Here is a 20509-nt window from a genome sequence, read left to right on the forward strand (position 1 = left end):
AGAGAGAGAGAGAGAGAGAGAGAGAGACTATCTCATCACCTAAGAAAAAGATTTTCTATCTATCCCTTATAAATAAATTTTAAACCTTAAGTAAAGTACAGTATAGGTATGTTGTCTTAAGGATGGTTGATGGCTTAAAACTCCTATCTCTTTTTGATGAAGGACCCATAAGACTTGAAAGAGATTAAAACTTATTTAAGAGAGATCTCTAAAAAAAAAAACTTTTTTTAATGAATCTTTACTTTTATTGTCATTTAAATTTCAACACTTTACATTTATTTGTCATTTAAATTTCCTAACAATTTTATTTTCTTGCACTTATTTACTTGTCTTTAAATTTATAGCACTATACTATTGTTGCTCTTTACTTTTTCTCATCAATAATATTGTCATAAATTAATTGCTTGGGTAAACAAATTCTTTAATATACTTTTCTAAGGAAATGATTTTTCAAAAAAAAAAAAGAGTTTTCTTCTCTCTCTCAAAAATTGTTTTAAAAAATAAAGCCTTTTCTTGAAAATCCTTCTCTAAACTCTTTTTTATTAAAAATGTTCTCTTTCCATTGAAAATGTTTTCAAAAATATTTTTTTTCCTTTTCTTTTAATCCGAAATTGAGGCAATTTTCCAAAAAAATAATAATAATAAAGCTTTCAAAAAAATGTTTTCCTTTACCACGTTGGAAATTTCTTCTTTTCAAAATATGTTGAGGGAAATCTTTTGAATGAGCAAAGTTGTAAAAAGAATATTTCTTTTTCTTCAAAGTCATGGGAAATTTTTGTTCAAATCTTTTCAAAAAGAAAACCCATGAATATTTTTTTTAATAACAAAAGAGCGTTTTCCAATCCCCTACTTTTGTAAAAATATTTTCCAAAATAAAGCTTTTTCCTCCCAATCTTTTTCTCAAACAAAATCATGTGATCTTTTAAAAGCTATACCCTTTTTCCTAAAGAAAATAACCCATGAATCTTTTTAAAACTCCCTTTTCTTTAGTCTTCTTAAAATTAATGTTTTTCTTTACCAAAAAAAAAAAATCTTTTTAGAAAACCTCAATTTCTCCCCCAAAAAAAAAAAAAAATCGGTTTCCCTTAGAAATTGACATTTTCCAAAAAATAAATTTTATAAAAAATGAAACTTATTTTCTTTTGCTAATTTTTTTTGTTCAAAAGAAATCTCTTCTTCCAAAAATGTTGAAAGTAGTTTTTTTTTTTTAAAACCACCTCTTCTCAAAAAAAAATCTTTCAAAAAATTGTGATCTTCCAAACGTTTCTTTGAAAAATAATTGGATTAACGTTTTCAAAAAAAAAAGAATTTCTTTTTAGAACTTGTCCATGCATTGTTATTTCAAAAGACTTGCTGCGATTTAAATAATGCTCCCAAGTGCGGGATTGTCATGAAATAATAACTTGGTAAGTCCGAGGTCAAATGCCCAAGGAAAAATGAATTGATTAACAAACTACAAGAGAATCAAACTAAAATAATAAAATATTAATTGAAGAGATTTTTTATGATTTAGTAAAGTTAATTTAAATTGAGAGAAAATAGCAATATATTAAGGTGCTAAGGTTTAGAGATCCACACACAACACATCTATTAGTAGTCCGAACAATATTTATTTTATAACTCAACTAAAATTTATATGAAGAATGGTCTTAGTCAGATAATTTAACAATAAGAACTCAAGAATTAATTGTCTAAGGTAATTTTATGAAATTGATTGATTTTTGGCAAAACAAAACTAGTGAATTAGTTCGTAGAGAATGTTAAGCATTTAACGTGCTCGGAATCTATGATAAATCAAAGGATTATATAGAACTAAACACTTTTCTAGATGAGTAAAACAATCAAAAACATAAAAATATAAGTATTAAAACCAATAAATAATTGTTAAGAACATACCAATAAATGATTGGGTTTTACCCCTTGCCTTAACAAGGCTTCTAGCAAGCCATAACACAAATAAAACTCTAAAAACTGTAAAAAAACTGTAAAGAAACTTTAAGAAAACCTAAATTATGTTCTACAACAACTCTCTCCTGAATTTTGCCCTAAAGAGTCCTTAAATAGGTCAAAGAATCCTATTACAAGTTGAAATCTCATTTGGAGAATATCTCAGGTTTTTAGGCTTTACTTAACCGACATTTTCAGCCCATTTAACTTCAGAGTTCGGACTTTTGGTAAACTAAAAACTTGTAGCCCTTTAAGTTAAATTTCGAGCCCAACTTGAATCATCTCAATTGGATATCTTAGCCAAAGGTTATGCTCCAAATACTAAGTGGTGCGCAGGCTGAAATCTTAATCCGAATTGGACTTGGATTTGATACAAATTTCCTTTGATTACTTGCTCCAATTGGACTCGAATTTGATTGGGTTGGCCTTCTTTGACTTTATCATGGACCTTGTAAAAGTAAAATCCATTAGCATTCTTCTTTGCTCAAATCCACTTATTTAATTTCATTATCCTACAAAAAGACAAATTCACTCATTAAAATTCAATTAAGCACAAAATTGATTATTAAGCATTATTCCAAAACCAACTATAAAATGCATGAATTAACTAAAAATATGTATGATAATGCTTTCTAATAATGATATAAATATGCAAAATTAAACTATTATCAAAACCTTTCCTTAGAATTGCATTTTTAAGGATTTATGTCTATGGTTCAATTCCATTGAACCCATAGGCACTAATATATTTCCATTATCATCTTTTTGGCACAATGAAAATGAGGAAAATTGTGGATGACAACAAGATGCAATCCTTCCAACTCTCTTTTTATTTTCATGTTGTAATTTATCTAATTTCTTCACAAATTAGAGTGCAAGGTTTGTACATTCAATAGCCAAGCTTTTTTTAAAAATGTACAAAATTTTATATATTCAACGTACACAATTTTTCAATGAATGTACACAATTTATATGTTCCATATACACAATTCTGTATATTTAACAAACATAACTTTTTGATTTGTGGACATTTTTCTTCACGAATCTTGAGAGTGTAAGGTTTATACATTCAAGAATTTGCTAGATTTAGAACCGCTATGGAATAAGGTAGAGGCAAAACAACTAAGTCCAACTAGCCTTGTAATTGATGGACTTACTCAAGGAAGTGTGGGTCTTTCTTAGCATGAAGCAAAATTCACAGAATTATCTTGCTTTGGTCCCCACCTTGTTACTACCGAAGCTCTAACAGTTAAGAAGTTTCGTAAAGGGATGAATTTCAAAATCAGAGAATGTTTAACTACTTCTCAAATTCAAGACTATAAGAATTTTTGTAACACTTGCTGAAGTTGTGGAAAAGGACATTCAAGAATTGGCTAGAATCATGTCCACTATGGAACAAGGTAGAGGCAAAACTACTAGGTCCAACCAGCCTTGTAAGGAAAATTCTCTCCTAACTCCTCCATAAAGACAACTCCTTTTCAGTATCCACCAAAGGCATTAGAGAAATGTTTAAAGTGTGGAAAGATTCATCCTGGAGAATGTCGTGTTGCTAATCATGCTTGTTTCTGCTATGGGAAGTCTGGTCACTTCATAAAAGATTATCCGCAATAATCCTAATAATGGAAACTCAACATTTAGAAGTGGATCGCAAAGGCCTAAGGCTCAAGGAAGAGTTTTTTCACAAACCATAGTGGACCATGTCTACAAAAAGGGGTGAAGGGATGGTGACTCACCCTTTAAAAGCTGAAAATTTCTAATTACCACCTGTATTATACTTTATATTCTAAAAAAAAGCAACTAATTAAAGAAATTTAAACATATACCCTTAAGTATTTAAATTTCAAATGACAAATTGGTCTTCATTTTCCTAAATTCTCAATTAGCCCAACCTTATTAAAATTACATCTTTACCTTTAGCTTTATAATTTTTTCCTAATGCTTCAAAATATTAAAGTCTTAAGCACCTCACGTAATTAAAAGAATGATATATATGTAAATCCATAACAAATAATCAAGCAAATTGGTTGGGATATTACACTTTGGTTGCAACCAAAGTTATTGTCAAACGCTATTATTTTTTAATGGTTTTTATCTATCTTCATACATCACAATCATTATTCAATCTCGCTCTTCATCCTTAGAAAATGCAAAGACATAAAAAAAAAATCATGCAGAATATCAGTGCCTGTATATATTTGTACAAGTACTATAACAAAAATGCATTTTGTATAATATATACAAAGACTAATGTGGATGACTTTTGGGGTTAGTTGAGTATAATTTAGCCCTTAATTCATTTTTCTATAGCTGATGCGTCATGTGAGTGCTCTTATGAGATAAGTAACACTAATATTTTAAGGGTGACTAAACACCCATTTGGTAATTAAAGGTGAGACCACAAATAAAAATAGACCATAGAATCTTTTTGAATATGGAACCAAAAGTTGTTAAGTTTCAAAATTAAACTTTTGAAGCATTAAGGATTAAAGTGAAAACAGTACTTCATAAAAAAATAAAAAATAATGAAAACAATACCAAACATTAGAGCATTCGCATCAACTCATGCAAAAATCTTTTTATTTTAACATAAGAACCTACTTTTTCTATTTTACATATTTACTTTTAAAAACACCTCGTATCAAATTATCTATTTCTCACTACATTTCATTAAAATATCAATTTTTTTATTTTTAAATTCTTTCTCCTTCTTCACACAAAACAACTACTATCCAATCTCTTCCTTCGTCCTCGAAATATGTAAATAAAGAATAAAAAAATTAAATATAAAATAAATAATGTCAGTATAAATTTATACAGTTACTGTAGAAAACTTGTAAATTTACACAATTATACACAGACTGATGTGAGTCAATTTTAGGTATAACTTTGTAAATTCTACACATTTTTCTATTATACACGGATAGATGTGAACATTCTTAGAGCATTTACATTAAGGTTGCTAAAATAACTAAAAATCTAATTTAGCCCCCCAATACAATAAAAACACCCACAACATCAAAGCTCTCAAATTTAAAAAGATTTTACACTTAGCTTCAATGAACTATGATCTCTAGCTCATTGTAGATAAATTTTATAATAAAAAAAATACTATTTTGGTCCTTTAACTTTGTCAAAAGTTTGTGTTTCGTCCCTAAATTTTTAAAAGTTTATTTTCCTTTCCTAAACTTTGTAAAGAATTTTTTCAATAGTTTACAAACAAAAAAAGGGATAAAAAAAGAATTTTGTTCAATAGTTTAGGGATGAAAAACTAACTTTTAGTAAAGTTTAAGGTCATAAATAAAACATTTTCAATAGTTTAGGAACGAAATGTGGAAAAATTTTAATAATTTAGGGACGAAAAATAAACTTCTCAAAGTTTAGAGATGAAAATCAAACTTTTGGTAAAATTTAGGGATCAAAATAGTATTTTACCCATAAAAAAATGTTAGGTTATTCTCATCTCTTCTTTTCTCTGTCTTTTGCTTCTCTCTCCCTTCATGTCTCACTTCACTTCTCCCACTCTCCTTCTCAACTTCTTTCTATCTCTTCTCCATATCATCTTCTCCCTTTCTTCGTCGCCCTTCTCTTTGTCATCATGCTTTGTCTCAATCAGATCTAGCCAAGATTAATGATCAAAATTCAGGGAGAGCCACCGCTGATAGTGGTGACATGCAGTGGTGCCACCACCAACGGTGATTGCCTCCTCTTCCCTTTCTTCTATCTTTTTTTTTTTCTTTTTTTGCTATGGCCAAAAATATCTCTCTTTTCCTATTGTGTGTATGATCTTTGGTTGATTTGAGTTTGAAAGGTTGAATTTTGTGGTGGTTATTGGTTTAATTTTTGCTTATGGGCACTATCGCGGTGGTGAATAGGTTGTAATTATGGTAACGGTTAGTTTTTTTGTGGTGGATTGGGGTTTGCAGTGGTAGTAAGTGGGTGGGTGAGTGGGTTTTAATTGATGGTGGTTTATGGTGGGTGGATACAATTTTTGATGGTGGTGGCTAGTGGTGGGTATCCGTTTGATGGGTTTTTTCTAGGTTGTGCAATGATCGGTGGCTGTGGTTGTGGCTGTGGTTAGGTGGTGATGTGGGAGTTGTGAGTGGCAGTGATTGTGGTGGTTTTGGGTTTTTTCTGGTGGTGGCTATGGGTTTAATGGGTTGAGAAAAATAGAGGTGTGGCTTTGTTGATGATCTTGATTAAGAGAAGAGGGAGAGACAACGAAGAAGGGAGACCAATGTCCCTTCTTTTGTTCTTTTCTCTGTCTTTTGCTTCTATCTCCCTTCATGTCTCACTTCACTTCTCCCTTCATGTCAAACTTTTAGTAAAGTTTAAGGTCATAAATAAAAAAATTGCAATAGTTTAGAGACAAAATGTGGAAACTTTTTAATAATTTAGGAATGAAAAATGAAAATATTAAAATTTAGGGATGAAAAATCATACTTTTGAAAAAGTTTAGGGACCAAAATAGTATTTTACCCATAAAAAAAATGTTAATTTATTTTCATTCTTCTTTTCTCTATCTTTTGCTTCTCTCTCCCTTCATGTCTCACTTTCACTTCTCCCTCTCTCCTTCTCATCTTCTTTCTATCTCTTCTCCATATCATTTTCTCCCTTTCTCCATCGCCCTTCTCTTTGTCATCATGCTCTGTCTCAATCGGATCTAGCCGAGATCAATGATCAAAACTCAGGGAGAGCCACTGCTGATAGTGGAGACATGCGGTGGCACCACCACCAACGATGATTGCCTCCTCTTCCCTTTCTTCTTCTTTTGCTATGGTCAAAAATATCTCTCTTTTCCTATTGTGTGCATGATCTTTGGTTGATTTGGGTTTGAAAGGTTGAATTTTGTGGTGGCTATTGGTTTGATTTTGGCTTATGGGTACTATGGTGGTGGTGTATAGGTTGTAATCACGGTAGTGGTTAGGTTTTTTTGTGGTGGGTTGGGGTTTACAGTGGTAGCAAGTGGGTGGGTGAGTGCAGTGGCGGTTCCAATAATTTTTCTCAAGGTGTTCCTTAAGAAGCATAAATTACACAATCTAATAAAAAGAGAAATTCATATATTGACAACAGCAACAATCAAAAAACACGTAAATGCATAAAATTTACAATTGTCTTCTACGAGTTTTCATATTTTGAAAGCGTTGCATGATAGTCTCATTATCAATGCTACAAACTACATCTCTTTCAATGTACCCAACCAAGCAATCATTCATCCACTAATCTCCCATTTGATTGCGCAATTCATTCTATATATATATATATATATTTCATTTTGGAAAAACTTCTTTCTACTGTTGCAATAGCGACAAGAAGGGCCAAAACTAAATTCACAACCAAATAGACTAATGGATAAGTCTCATGCTTCCCTGTCTTCACTAACTTTTCATCAAGTTCACCAATTCCTTGAAGCTCTAAAAACAAGTCATTGTTACACATATCAAAAATGTAATTCTGAAGTTGAGAGCCAAGTGCCAAAATATCTGTCCCAAGAAAATCAGATAGATAGAACTTTGCTAGACGTATCAAATTTTCCTTATCAAAAGCCACAAATGAATTACTTGGGTTCAAGCAAGCCATACAAAGTAGCAAATCGATATTCACCTCTGAAAAACGGTTGTTAAGCTCTTGAAGTTGCAAATCTATGACTATGTAGAATAGCTCAACACGATAATGATGTAAATTTGTATTTTGTTGGGTGTCGCGTCGCGGCCTCCCACTAACTACAAATATTTCATCCATGTTCAAGATGAGAATATCATGTGTGGTACAAAATGAAGATACTTCAGTCAATAAAGATATTCATTTATCATCTCTCATCATTTACAATCGTTGCTTAAACACTTTAACAAGATCCATAGCATTTACTATATCTTGATTTTTTATTTTTTATTTTTTTGCAATGCTATTGACAACTCATTTGTGATCACTAAAATATTTTTCATCAAGTGTAGAGGAAAGACAAATTCAAGAGATGGAACTGACCTCATAATAGATCGAGCTTCAACTTTTTTGTTTGAGATGCCATCTTCTTCAATAACCTCAAGTACATCAACAACAGTAGAGAACATCAAAATCAAGTTGAGAATAGTCCCACAATATGATCCCCAACATGTATCATTAGGATGTTTAGGATTTATCTCTTGATTCAAACCTTGCCCACTTCTACGCACATCATTCTCTAATTCTTCTTTCATTTTGGCAAATTGTGCATCTCAAAGAGCATCTCGTCTTTTACAAGAGCCTCCAACAGCAGTTACTAACCCCATAAAAAAAATTCAGCAATGTTAATGTGATTTTTAGCAAAGGCAACAAGTGTCAATTGAAGTTGATGAGCAAAATAATGGACATAAAATGCTAACTTATTCTCTCTCAAAATTAAAGTTTTGAGACCATTGAAATCACCTTGCATATTACTAGCCCCGTCATAACCTTGCCCACGTAGTTTCGATAAACTCAAATTATGTTCACAAAGTAAACATTCAATACATATTTGAGTAATAAAGCAGTGGTCTTTGCTACACGTACAATACCAAGGAACCGCTCTATAATAATTCCTTTTTTGTTCACATAATGAAGAACGAGGGTCATTTGCTCTTTCAATAAGATATCACGTGACTCATCAACTAATATTGAAAAGAACCTATTGTCAAGATCCTTGATGATGGCTTTAGATGTTTCACGTGCAATTGCATTCACAATGACTTTTTGAATTTCATGGTAGGTAAGCTTGCAATTTTTCGGAGCTCTTTGCAACACTTCATTGATAGATTCATTGTGATCCGCCAAAAATTGTAGAAGCTTAAGGAAATTTCCTTTATCATTTGAACCTTGAGATTCATCGTGACCATGAAAAGCTGATCCTCGGCATAAAAGGAATCTTATGCAATCAACTATTGCATTTAATTGAACTCGATATTCAATTTTATCTCTATTTGATTGCTTTACCAAAACACTTTCTATATGTTGTTCTTCCTTCATTAGATCTCCACTCTTCTTGACAGCTTGGTTATGAGCACTATTAACTCCTTCAACATAGGATAATAACTTATCTTTCTGATTCCAAAGTTTGAATCCCTTCGTTACAAAAGTCTTTCCTCCTCCTTACTTACCAACATCTTGCCCAAATAGGTAGCAATATAAACAAAATATTGAATCCTTGTTTATACTATATTCCAACCAGTTTGTATTTACATACCATTCGGATCTAAATCGATTGGGCTTTCCAGAAAAATCTATTAGAAAGTAATCATGGTTTTGGAGAACAGGTTGACAAGTGCCTTTTTGTAAATATAATCTTCTTATTTCATCATGATTATTAGGATGATAAGATGATATATTTTCTCATAGCCCAGGATCTGAAGGAAGATTTTCTAAGTTAAAGTCAACATGAATTTGCTTAGAAGATGTAGATAAATCTTGCATAGGAAATGAACCTTGCACAGGAGATGAATCTTGGGCACGAGGTTTTCTTATCAAATATTTGTCCATAATTCTAGGAAAAAAATAAACAAAAAACTACAATAAGTTCATTTAAAATATTAATAAAATTATTAATTACTGTTTTTTATTTGTTTTATTATTTTTCTTTACTGACTACTAACAATTTAACACACACCCCACTGTGCATTATCCACAACTCAACCCACTGCCTAACATAATTTAATTTGTTTGTCTTTTATAATGTATTGATTAATTAAATTATTAATTATTGTTGTTTAGTTGCTCTATTATTTTTCTTTACTGACTACTAGCAGTCTAGCACACACTCCACTGTGCAATAGCACACACCCCATGTGCATTATTCACAGCTCAACCCACTGCATAATGCCTAACATAATTTAATTTTTTGTCTTTTATAATGTATTGGTCAGTTAGCCTTTACTGCCTCTGCATGCCTTTACTGCCTCTACTAGTCCATTTTCTCAATTTAAATATCCCACCCCCCGGCCTCATTGCCCCCATCCACCCCCCACTCAACAGACAGGAGTCACAAGAGCCAATCAACATTTCACAAAACATTAAACATATAATATTCATAACACACAAAATTCACAATACACAAAACTACAAACTCACAAACTAATAAAGTCAAAATGTCAAATAAAGTTATAAAGTAAAGGTAATTAGACATGGAGAAACAAATAGAGAAAGAGAATCTCATTTCAGTTCAAAGAGAGAGAGAGAGAGAGAGAGAGAGAGAGCTCCACTCTCACTTTTAGATCAAAGCACAGCAAAGCCAAAGATGTAAGATGAGATAGACTGATAGAGAAAAGAGAGAGAAGTAAAGAACTGAAATACCTTGAGGCCTAATGGGCAGCGCTGCGGCAGCACGTTAAGGCAGGGACTCAAGGCGACGAGGCCAAGCCAAGCAATCTCTGATTCGATCTTCGATCTCGCCATCACTGTTGCTCGAGTTTGAGGCCCGATGTGCTTTGTTGCTCAAGTTTGAGGTGGTCCAGGCGGAGGCACTATCGCGCCGATGTGCTTGGAGCTTGGTTGTTGATGAGGTTTTTTTTGTTTAAGTTAGGATTTTCTGATTTCAGTTTTGCTTTACCATTTGATGATTTTGATCAATCAGCGGACGCATATTAGGTTTTGGTTGGGTTTTTTCTTTTTTTTTAAGAATCCTTTTGGGTTGGCCCGATTCGGTATTTAGTTAATAAAAATTTAACAATTTTTTTTTTGAGAATCCATTTGGGTTAGTTTTGTTTAGAATTGATGTTGAGCTTTTTTTCCTTGGGGTGGGCTTGCTATGTTACAATTTTTTTTTTTTTTTTTTTCAGATTTTAGTTCAAAATTTCTTTTGGGCTTTTTCTTTTTGCTTGAAAGTAGAACAAATAATGGAGCAAAATTTAATTTTATTGGCATAAAAAAAACTGAAAGTGTTCCCAAATTTTATAAAGGGTAGACAAATAAAAAAATTTAAATTATTATATATGTATATATATATATATTTTTTTTTTTTTTTCAAGTCAGGATAGTCCTGACCTTAACATGGCGCCGCCACTGGGTGAGTGGGTTTCAATTTAAGGTGGTTGATGATGGGTGGGTACGGTTTGTGGTGGTGGTGACTGGGGTATCCGTTTGATGGGTTTTTCTAGGTTGTGCAATAATTGGTGGCTGTGGTTAGGTGGTGATGTGGGAGTTTTGGGTGGCAGCGGTGGTGATAGTTTTGGGTTTGCGAATGCTCTTGAAAAGTGGAATAAATCTAAAAGTTAAAAAAAAAGAGTATATGAGCCACCAAATGTCAAATATTGATTGGCTCTTATTGTAAAGTCCACGTGACTGCATCCACAGACAATAAAAGCTCAGTGTGGGGATTCATGAGAAACCCTAAATCTAGTCTCTCTCCTTTATATCTTTAACCCATATAGGCATTCGTTTTCCCCAACCCGTCTTTGGCAGCCGCAGCCTCTTTTCCTCACTCTCTCCTTCTCAGAGGCTCCTTCGGCTCTTCATCTCTTTCCGGTGAGTTCTCATCAAAACGTAGAAACAACAAAATTCCCTGATCTTATGTTTTTGTTGTTTCGAACCTAACTGGAAAAATGGAAGATTATGATACTATCATATTTTTTTTTATAGGCCCATAAATTGATACTAGTTATTTGTGTCACTTAATTTAATTTTTGTGTTACTAAGGAAAAATGCTTTATTGGGTATGAACCAAAAATCAAACTTTAGTTGTCTCTTGAAAGATTAGAAAAAAGGGTTTTGGGATTTTGGAAATAGAGGTAAATTTGATTGTTGTTTGTTTTCTTAGTTGTATTAGTGCCCAATAGTAGAATCCCTGTTATGCTATATGATTTTAAGGTTCATTTGATATTAGCTGTTTGTTGATAAATTTAAGATCCATAGTGTTTTATTTTTTCTGGGTTTTTTTTTTTTTCCTCATTTTACCTTGCAAACAAACCAATGAATAGTTTGTTTTGTGTTTTAAATATTCAGCCTTTGAATAGATGTTTTGCCAACATAAAACTGAGAGTGAGAACTTGTGTGATTTTAAAGAGAATCGCTTTTATTATTGCGTAATTAGCTCATTTTCTTTTCATACATTTGCAGATAGTGTTTTTTGTTTACATTTATCCTAGATGGTCTCTTTGACAATAATTGTATCAATGTTGATGGGGTGTGTATAAACTAATTGTTTATTTTGGCGATGTGAATCAGCATAATGATATATTAGTCGTAATTTCATTTTCATTGTTTGTTACCTAGATTTTCTTTGAGAAAGTAAGAAAAGGAATTATAGTATCTTCTATAATTGTCTTTGTAGGAACAGCTAATTTTCTAAAATGGGTCGTGTTCGCACCAAGACTGTGAAGAAGTCTTCCCGCCAGGTCATCGAGAGGTACTACTCGAAAATGACCCTAGACTTCCACACTAACAAGAAGATCTTGGTGGAGGTTGCCATCATACCCTCAAAGAGGCTCCGTAACAAGATTGCTGGATTCTCTACCCACCTGATGAAGAGGATTCAAAAGGGTCCAGTGAGAGGCATCTCATTGAAGCTACAAGAAGAGGAGCGTGAGCGCCGTATGGACTTTGTGCCAGAAGAGTCTGCCATTAAGACTGACCTGATTAAGGTTGATAAGGAGACCCTTGACATGCTTGCTTCTCTTGGCATGTCTGATATGCCCGGGCTTGAAGAAGTTGAGCTACAGCCTGTTGTTCCAGCCCAGGTGTTTGGTCGGGGTGCTGGTGGTGCTGGTGGCCCTAGGAGATACTGAGGTAACTCAGTGGTGGTTTTGATAACCAAACATTTTAGCTGATATTGAAATATTGGGTACTTTTTTTTTGTTAATTTTTATATTGGTACTAGTGATAAAGTAAGCAGATCTTATTTTACGGTTGTTTGTGAACTTTGAATGTGGTACCCCTAGTTTATTTAATGGAGATTCTGAGTCTTGTTATGTTTCATGGATATGTGCAATTGTGCTTGGCTTTGCTATCAATTGGTATCATTTTGTGTATGCACATTTGAGATAATTAATGTGGTTCAATTTGTGCTTTTTCCGAAGTGAGAGGAATATAGTGTACTTTTTCACCAGTGCTCATATTACATACAATTCTGAGGGAGTGACAATCATTTGGCCTCCCTAACTGGTTTTCTACTAGTTTATATGAACTTGTCGGTTTATATGTATTTTTATGTTGATCCTAAGCTTCTTGGAACTTAGAAGAGCTCCATTATTATTTCATCAAAAAAAAGAATAGCTCCATTATTCTATTACGGACACATCTGGCCCTGAGATGATGAAATTTCTAGGTTATTGACATATTTTTATGTGCTTTAAGAGCTAGGATTGCTATTTTATCATAATTGTGTTCATAGTTGTCAGAATCATACAATACGCTATGATTTGTATTGTGTCGTGTGTAAAAAGTTTTGTATTTTATTGGTGTATCGTAAGTGGTTATGAATTGTATGATACAGTGTGGATATTGTATGAATCATATCGTATCGTAAAATTGTACATATCATATGATGCATAGGCAAATGCTTTAAAATGAGATTTTTGTTAAAATTTGTACTTTTATGTGACGTTTGGTACGGGGAATTTACATTACTCTTGGCATCCAGATTCCTAGGAATATGATTCCTAGAAATCACATTATTAAGAATATAGTTATTCCTATGTTTGGTTTAATTGGGAATATCTTAAGATTTCTAAAAATGTGAGATGATAATATTTGGTTTATTCTTAGGAATCTTAAATGAATTATTTATTTTTCCTATTCTATCCTTAGATTTGAACTTGAACTATCAAGTTCTTAAAAAAAAAAATTGCTCTAAATAAATAATGAAAAACCAAATATAAACTATTAATTATGAAAAATTTATTAAAATTATAGTCTAACATTTTAAAATGATAGGTACAATACAAAAATAACTATATAAATTCTCAAAATGCTTTTATTCTTAATAATAATTTTAAAAGAGTTTAATCCATATTAATTTGTTTAATATTTTATCTTAATTGCTTAAATGATAATGAAAAAGGGTTAAAATTGTCAATTTATAAATAAAAAATATATATTTTCTTTAAGCTTGGGAATTTAGATTCCCACCTGTTTTAAAGGGAATCCACATTCCTACTGAGAGGGGAATTCACATTCTCTTGGCATCTAATTCCTTACCATGATTTGCAACTAAACATGAGAATCTTTAAATATTATTGAGAATCTTAAAACATTATTCCGTACCAAACGCCGCATTATTTGAATCTAACAAGTTGTTAGACTTGTTTTAAATACAAAATTATTAGGTTACTTAATTTAACCTAATAAAATAACATATTCATAAGTTTTTCTCCCTCTCTTTCTTCTACAAAAATTGGACTGCATATTACACACTTACACTTTACTTTAATATTTACAAATTTATTTTCTATACTATGAAAAAGATATTAATTGAAAATATAATTTTTTTTTCATTATTGTTATAAGTCCAAGAAACTAAAGTGGCAAGAAGAATTTTTTTATTAATTATTAAAATAAATAAGAACAAAAAGAGACGGTAAATGTTAATGGTGAGGAAGAAAATTTTAATGAAGAAATAAATTTGCAAATGATAAACAAGATTAACTTAGATGAGGTTGATTAACCAATATGATGAATATGATGAAAATAAATTAATTTTTGGGGCATTTATAATATATTATCACTTTTGAATTTAAACAATTTGAATGTGTATGTTATAAACAAATACTAGTTTGATTTAATATATTATCACTTTTGAATTTAAACAATTTGAATGTGTATGTTATAAACACATACTAGTTTGATTTTTTTAGTTAATTTGATAAATATTATTACATAAGTGATGAATTGAATATATTCAAAATTTATAATGTATGTACTCATTATATATGTATATCTATAATTTTTTATAAATTTTATTAAGTATTTGTTTATCTTACAATACATTATACGGAAAAATAAAAAATCGATTCATGATATGATTCACGTTTTGACAACTATGGGTGTGTTAGTCTCGGTAATATTAGCTTGTATAACTTCTATCAGCTCTCATTTTAGATTAGATAGGACTTGGGTGTAAAAACAAATTGGTTAAAAAAATAAAATTTTAAAATGTTGTACATAAGACAAATAAATCGAATAAACTGAAAATAAGTAAGCTGTGGCAATCCGGTTGGATCAAATAACACCTTCAGTCTGCACATTGGAATGTTATCTATATGTAACCTTTTACTCTGCTATTATCTACAAGAAGGCTATCCGGTGCTGCTACTAGTGACCAAATAACACCTTCAGTCTGCACATTGGAATGTTATCTATATGTAACCTTTTACTCTGCTTATTATCTACAAGAAGGCTATCCGGTGCTGCTACTAGTGACCACTGGTTACGTGTGGCTCTTTTACTACCATTGATTTCATTACTGTATGAAGGCATGTCAGCAATGCGTATAGGCGCTTCTATATTTTAAAAATCAATAAGGATGATTAACAACAAAATGGTTGGATCGAGTCTGCAAAGCTAGGACTCACAAAAAAGGTGTTCTCAAAAAATAATTTACTGAGTTAGGATTATGTCAAAGAAAAAAGATACACTTGAATTGATAAAATTTACCTCCAAACCAGTTTGGTATGGTGGACTCCAATAATGAGTACTTTCAGTCCTTGTGTATTTAATAGTCATGTAACGAGGGGATGAGTCATAAATCCTATATATATCTTCATATGAAGATTGGTTTTCAATTTGGGGGAACTATAATAATCAAACGTACCACTTATAACTTGAAAATGATGCCCATCCATTCCATAAATTAAAAAAAAAAATAAAATTAAAAAGAAGAAAATGGTGAAGACAAATGTTACAATGTTTTTCAATGCATTAGATACAGCTAGACTGCATTTGAAACAGAAATTACGTTTCCCCAGCTTTTTGCTCCAGTATGGTGCTAAGGCACTATTTGAACTCCCACAAACATGAACCTGAAACACAAGTAATATATAACATAAGAAGAAATTTCATAGGGGGTTTTTTCTTATAAATTTAGTATACTAATTTTATAATGATTGAAGTATTTAGGGCCCTGTAGAAAAAGATCTAACGAAGGTATTATGCAAGTGCTTTTGGGTTTAAGCAAGTGAGATCTCTCATTGATTTATTAACAAAATGATACAAGAGTTGGTCAACCATTCAATACATGAAGTAGATAACGTCTATGAATTGTTTTTCGCAATAGATCATCACTTATTATGCGGGCTGTGATGAGTACCTGAACTGTGTCGACCTTAAGAAGCTTCTCAATTAGTTGATGAATTATATCTCAAGAAGTTCAGTGCTTATTCTAACAAAATCTGAAATGTATTTACCAATGCAATAATAGATGAAACAGGGATTAATTTATATCATCAAGGTATTGAAACTAATTTCATTTTTTCTAGACAAAAAAATGGCTAATGCCAACATGCACAAAATACCAATTGGGACATAATTCAACAAATCAAAGGGAAAAATAGAGGTAGAAAAAAAGGGCTTACTTTGGTGAATGGCACCAGCGGATCCATAAGTGGCAAATGCATGAACATTAGTCTATAAAGGCAATTGAGAGAGAGAGAGAGAGAGTTTGACATTCATGAGACAATTGTTCCCCCAGTGTTTTCCCTAGTGTTCTGAGAACACAAACACAATTACTGAAACCAACCAAAAATACCTTCTTTTTTTTTTTTGACAAACAGAAAACAATTTTTTAGGAACCATTTCAATTCCATATATTTTCTTTAGACTATAATGATCGCAAGAACAAAATATAAACATAAGGTTGCAATACAAATAAAAATATGTAATTGGTAGGCAACTAAAGTAAGGAAAAAACAATCTAGACGTGTATCATTTGACAACAGAGCAGAGTCACGAATCTCTTGGGTCCTTAAGGAATAAGAGGTGAAGACATTCATTTTCCTACATTCCGTTGACCTTAAAAGAAATAGGTCTATGCCTCAAGAAATTAAGAACTGGCCAACTCAAGCAAAGGATAATAAGTTGTGTCTCTAGGGAAATTATGATCTTCATTTTTATTTTGAAAATTTGATAGTTACAACAATGGGTGAGAGGGGATTTGAACCCTGGTTCTCCCAATAATGTCCCTCTCTAGGGCCATTATTAAATCCTCTTGATACGGGACAAATTCTCAAGCTGCTATACCAGCCAAATAGATAGAGAGCTCACATTGAGGTTATGATAAACTAGACTGGAAAAACAAAAAATCAACAAATAAAGAACGAGAAGAAATGGGAAGAGTCAAAATTTGGAACCTACATAGCCATAGGCTATGCAATTGTATAGCACTTTAAGGGTACTGAAGCCACCCCAGTTTTGCACTCCTGCCTTCTCTTTTAAGTTGCAAGCACTAATTCTTTACTTGCTTGAAACTGATCTTTTGGATGATAGAGGAAACCAAACCTCCATGTAATGTACCAAAAACTTCTCTAATATCATGAGAATCGGTTCATAGTCATTACACTTGGACACACCCAGATGCAGCAGGGCAAATGTGTTAAACCCACAAGTGGTATGTTTGGATGGGCATCATGTTTGATCAGTCGGATCAACACCACAAGTCGGATCATGTTTGATCAGCACGGCAAATTGTCAGTCGGATCAACACCACAAGAGGGTAAGGTAACCAACTTGTCACCAAAAGTCTCCACAAGAACAGTAACCATTCTTAAAATGGTGAAATCGATTTGTATCCCGAACAATAATCTCTCTCCCTGTAAAACTTGATGTAAGCTTCATAAAAGAATGGCAATCCCCACAGATCCTAAGATTCTTCATAATCCTGATAGGCACATTTGAAGGTAAGCACATTAAACCAAAAGTAAGAGCAAGCTTCTCACTATGGTGCCTTAAGAGTTCTTGTTTTCTGCCCTCTTCCACATAGTGTAGGTCATGTGCAGTCTCAGCCTTGTAATCTAGCTTCTCCAACTCTTCGATTAAATTATCCAACTTTGAGTAAATCTCAGCAATTTTAGGATGGTTTCTCTCTCCAACCATAAATGAATGAACCTTGTCTTTGATTCCAATCCAACTCTTACCCCTCTCCTTCTTCACCTCACTTTCGTTAAGAAGCTTCCTTGCTCTTGCCACTTCTTCCCACTTTTTATTTGCCGCGTATATGTTTGAAAGCAAAACATGATTCCCTGCATTATGAGGTTCCAGCTCAAATAATTGCTTAGCTGCAACCTCAGCCAATTCAAGATTTCTGTAGACTCTACAAGAAGACAAAAGTGAACCCCAAATTGAAGCAGTCGCATCAAATGGCATGTTCTTTATCAAATTATAAGCTTCGTGAATCTGCCCTGCTCGACCAAAAATATCTACCATACATGAATAGTGAAGGACATCAGGTGACAAACTGTGCTCCCTTGTCATAAGATCGAAATATTTCTTTCCTTTTTCAACCAAACCCATATGACTACATGCTGATAACACAGCAATATAGGTTACTTTATTTGGACAAATACCTGTCTGCTGCATTTTCTCAAATAAAGTCATCACTTCTAGGGAGTGAGCATGCCTACCAAACCCCGAAATCACTGCGTTCCAGAGAACAATGCTCTTCTCTTCTACACCTTGAAACACAATGTATGCTTCTTGAATGCAGCCACATCTGGCATACATGTTAATAAGCGAGGAAGCAACATATATATCGGAACCAAGTCCAGTTTTACATAACACAGCATGCACCTGGTTCCCTTCAATCAGAGCTGCCAGACTTGCACAAGCACATATTATAGATGAAATTGTAAACTGGTTCTGCTCCAACCCCATCATTTGAGCTTTACGAAACAAGACCAAAGCCTCCTCATAAAGCTCATTTTGTACATAACCTGCCACCATCGAACTCCATGTAACAGCACTCTTTTCTGGCATGCACTCAAAAACCCAGATTGCATCCTTTATCAAATTGCACTTGGCATAAACATCAAGCAACGCAGTTCCCACAAAAACATTAAAGTCCATGGCAGCCTTTATAGCGAAAGCATGCAACTGCTTACACTCAAACATAGCACATTTTGCAGCACAGGCACATAAAACACTAGAAACGGTGAATTCACTAAATGAGTTTCCTTCTCTTTGCATCTCAACAAAAAGACTAAGAGCTTCCTGTTCCTCACCATTCTGTGCAAGTGACCCAATCATCGTATTCCATGAAACCAAGCTTCGTTCTGGCATTTTATCAAACACTTTACGAGCACAGTCAACTAAACCACATTTAGCATACATTGCAATAAGCATGTTTGCTGTTATAATGTCTGCTTGCAACCCAACACAAATTACTTGTGCATGGCAAGCCTTCCCTTTCATGGGTACTCTTGTTCTTGCAAATAACTGCAACATTTCATGCAAACTTGAAACATGCGCAACCCTTGCACTCACATGAACAAGGTCCTCTAGTGTTGGACTCTGAGGTTTCACATTGGCTAATACTGAAAAGTGTCTATATTGAGGATCAAAACTACAGTATAGTCTAGTGTATCTTATTAGAGTTTTCATATTATTGTTCACAACTTGGTGCAAGCCTTTGAAATGGACATGACCAACTCATTGTGTTCATGTAATTAATCCATTCCAGACCATCATACATATATGTAAAGGAAATGTCCAAGTGTATCACCTCTCCCATCTGGGTCAAGATGGGAGAGGTAATGTTAGAAAATAAAGATTGTACATTGGATTTGGTTGAATCATGAATGGCTTAAGAATGGGTTCGGTACAGTATAGACTAGAGACTAGAGACTAGAGACTAGAGACTAGAGACTAGAGAGGAGAATATGTTGCTGAAAAACCAAAAAACGATGCTAAGGTCTAAGCCTTTGGGCCTAACCAAGTATGATTTTGGGATCAGTCATGCAAAGGCCTAGGAGAAGTACACATGCTATGGTCTAGCCCAAACGTATTGGGGTTAAGAATTGGGCTCAAGTTAGAATGCATTCCTTTAGAAGAGTTTCCGAGTGTGTTATTATGTACTTTACAAAATATTTTTAATTTTGGTTTCATGTTATACTTCCTTAAAAAAAAAAATTTCCATCTTTTATTCATGAATTTTTGTTTGATTAGTGGAAACATGCTTAATAAGATAAAAGCAATGATAATGTAATTTTATATTTATAGGTAGATAGTGGGCGAGGGAAAGAGTTGTAATTTATATCATAAACAGGGTACCACAAAAGATATCATTATCGTTAAGCTATCAGTTGTACCTCGATAATGCATTTGGTATGAAGTTTCCAAGTAAGACTATGTTTGTTTCATTGAAAATCAATGGAATACAGATTTTATGAAATCTTTATTTTTGATATATTTATTTTGGATTTAATTAGCCTTTTAATCGCATGCACTGCGGGAATGATTTTATATCTGTGTCATAAAACACTTCTAATCTAATCTAGCTTATTTAAATCAATCATAACAAACTAAAGACATTACCAACTCAAAACTAATAAAAATAAGGCAGTTTCTCAAATAAAAAATATAATAATAATAAATAAGACACAAAACATGTTACTTTTTTCTTACTTCTTCCTCT

General features: G+C 32.8%; 3 protein-coding genes across 4 annotated transcripts; 1 reads left to right on the plus strand and 2 right to left on the minus strand.

The window, feature by feature from the left end:
• Positions 1-5449: 5449 nt before the first annotated feature.
• LOC142616471 (uncharacterized) lies at positions 5450-8141 on the minus strand. Its single transcript, XM_075789323.1, has 3 exons — positions 7930-8141; positions 7230-7663; positions 5450-5562 (listed from the first exon to the last, which is right to left on the minus strand). Exons 1-3 carry the CDS (start codon positions 8139-8141, stop codon positions 5450-5452), a joined length of 759 nt encoding a protein of 252 aa, XP_075645438.1.
• Positions 8142-11275: 3134 nt separating this feature from the next.
• LOC142617239 (small ribosomal subunit protein eS17x) lies at positions 11276-12864 on the plus strand. 2 transcript variants are annotated; one of them, XM_075790008.1, is made up of 2 exons: positions 11276-11415; positions 12221-12864. In XM_075790008.1, exon 2 carries the CDS (start codon positions 12240-12242, stop codon positions 12672-12674), a length of 435 nt encoding a protein of 144 aa, XP_075646123.1. In that variant the 5' UTR covers positions 11276-11415; positions 12221-12239; the 3' UTR covers positions 12675-12864. The 2 variants fall into 2 exon arrangements, with proteins under 2 accessions (XP_075646123.1, XP_075646124.1); XM_075790009.1 differs by having other exon boundaries at positions 11281-11415; positions 12227-12864.
• A 4035-nt stretch (positions 12865-16899) lies between these two features.
• On the minus strand, positions 16900-19732 carry LOC142615359 (pentatricopeptide repeat-containing protein At5g04780, mitochondrial). Its single transcript, XM_075788109.1, is given in 2 exon segments — positions 16900-19482; positions 19484-19732. Coding segments are annotated over 2 exon segments (1995 nt in total). The 5' UTR covers positions 19607-19732; the 3' UTR covers positions 16900-17610.
• Between the last annotated feature and the right edge of the window lie 777 nt (positions 19733-20509).

Source organism: Castanea sativa, chromosome 11 (assembly GCF_040712315.1).
Source record: "Castanea sativa cultivar Marrone di Chiusa Pesio chromosome 11, ASM4071231v1".
NCBI lineage: Eukaryota > Viridiplantae > Streptophyta > Magnoliopsida > Fagales > Fagaceae > Castanea > Castanea sativa.

Coding starts and splice junctions, on each gene's coding strand:
- LOC142616471 (XM_075789323.1), bottom strand. CDS start 8,141: ATGAAAGAAGAATTAGAGAATGATGTGCGTAGAAGTGGGCAAGGTTTG. Junction 7,664..7,929: donor GAAGCTCGATCTATTATGAG/GTCAGTTCCATC, acceptor ATTTGTAGTTAG/TGGGAGGCCGCGACGCGACA. Junction 5,563..7,229: donor TATTGCAACAGTAGAAAGAA/GTTTTTCCAAAA, acceptor AATCTTGGCTAG/ATCTGATTGAGACAAAGCAT.
- LOC142617239 (XM_075790008.1), top strand. CDS start 12,240: ATGGGTCGTGTTCGCACCAAGACTGTGAAGAAGTCTTCCCGCCAGGTC.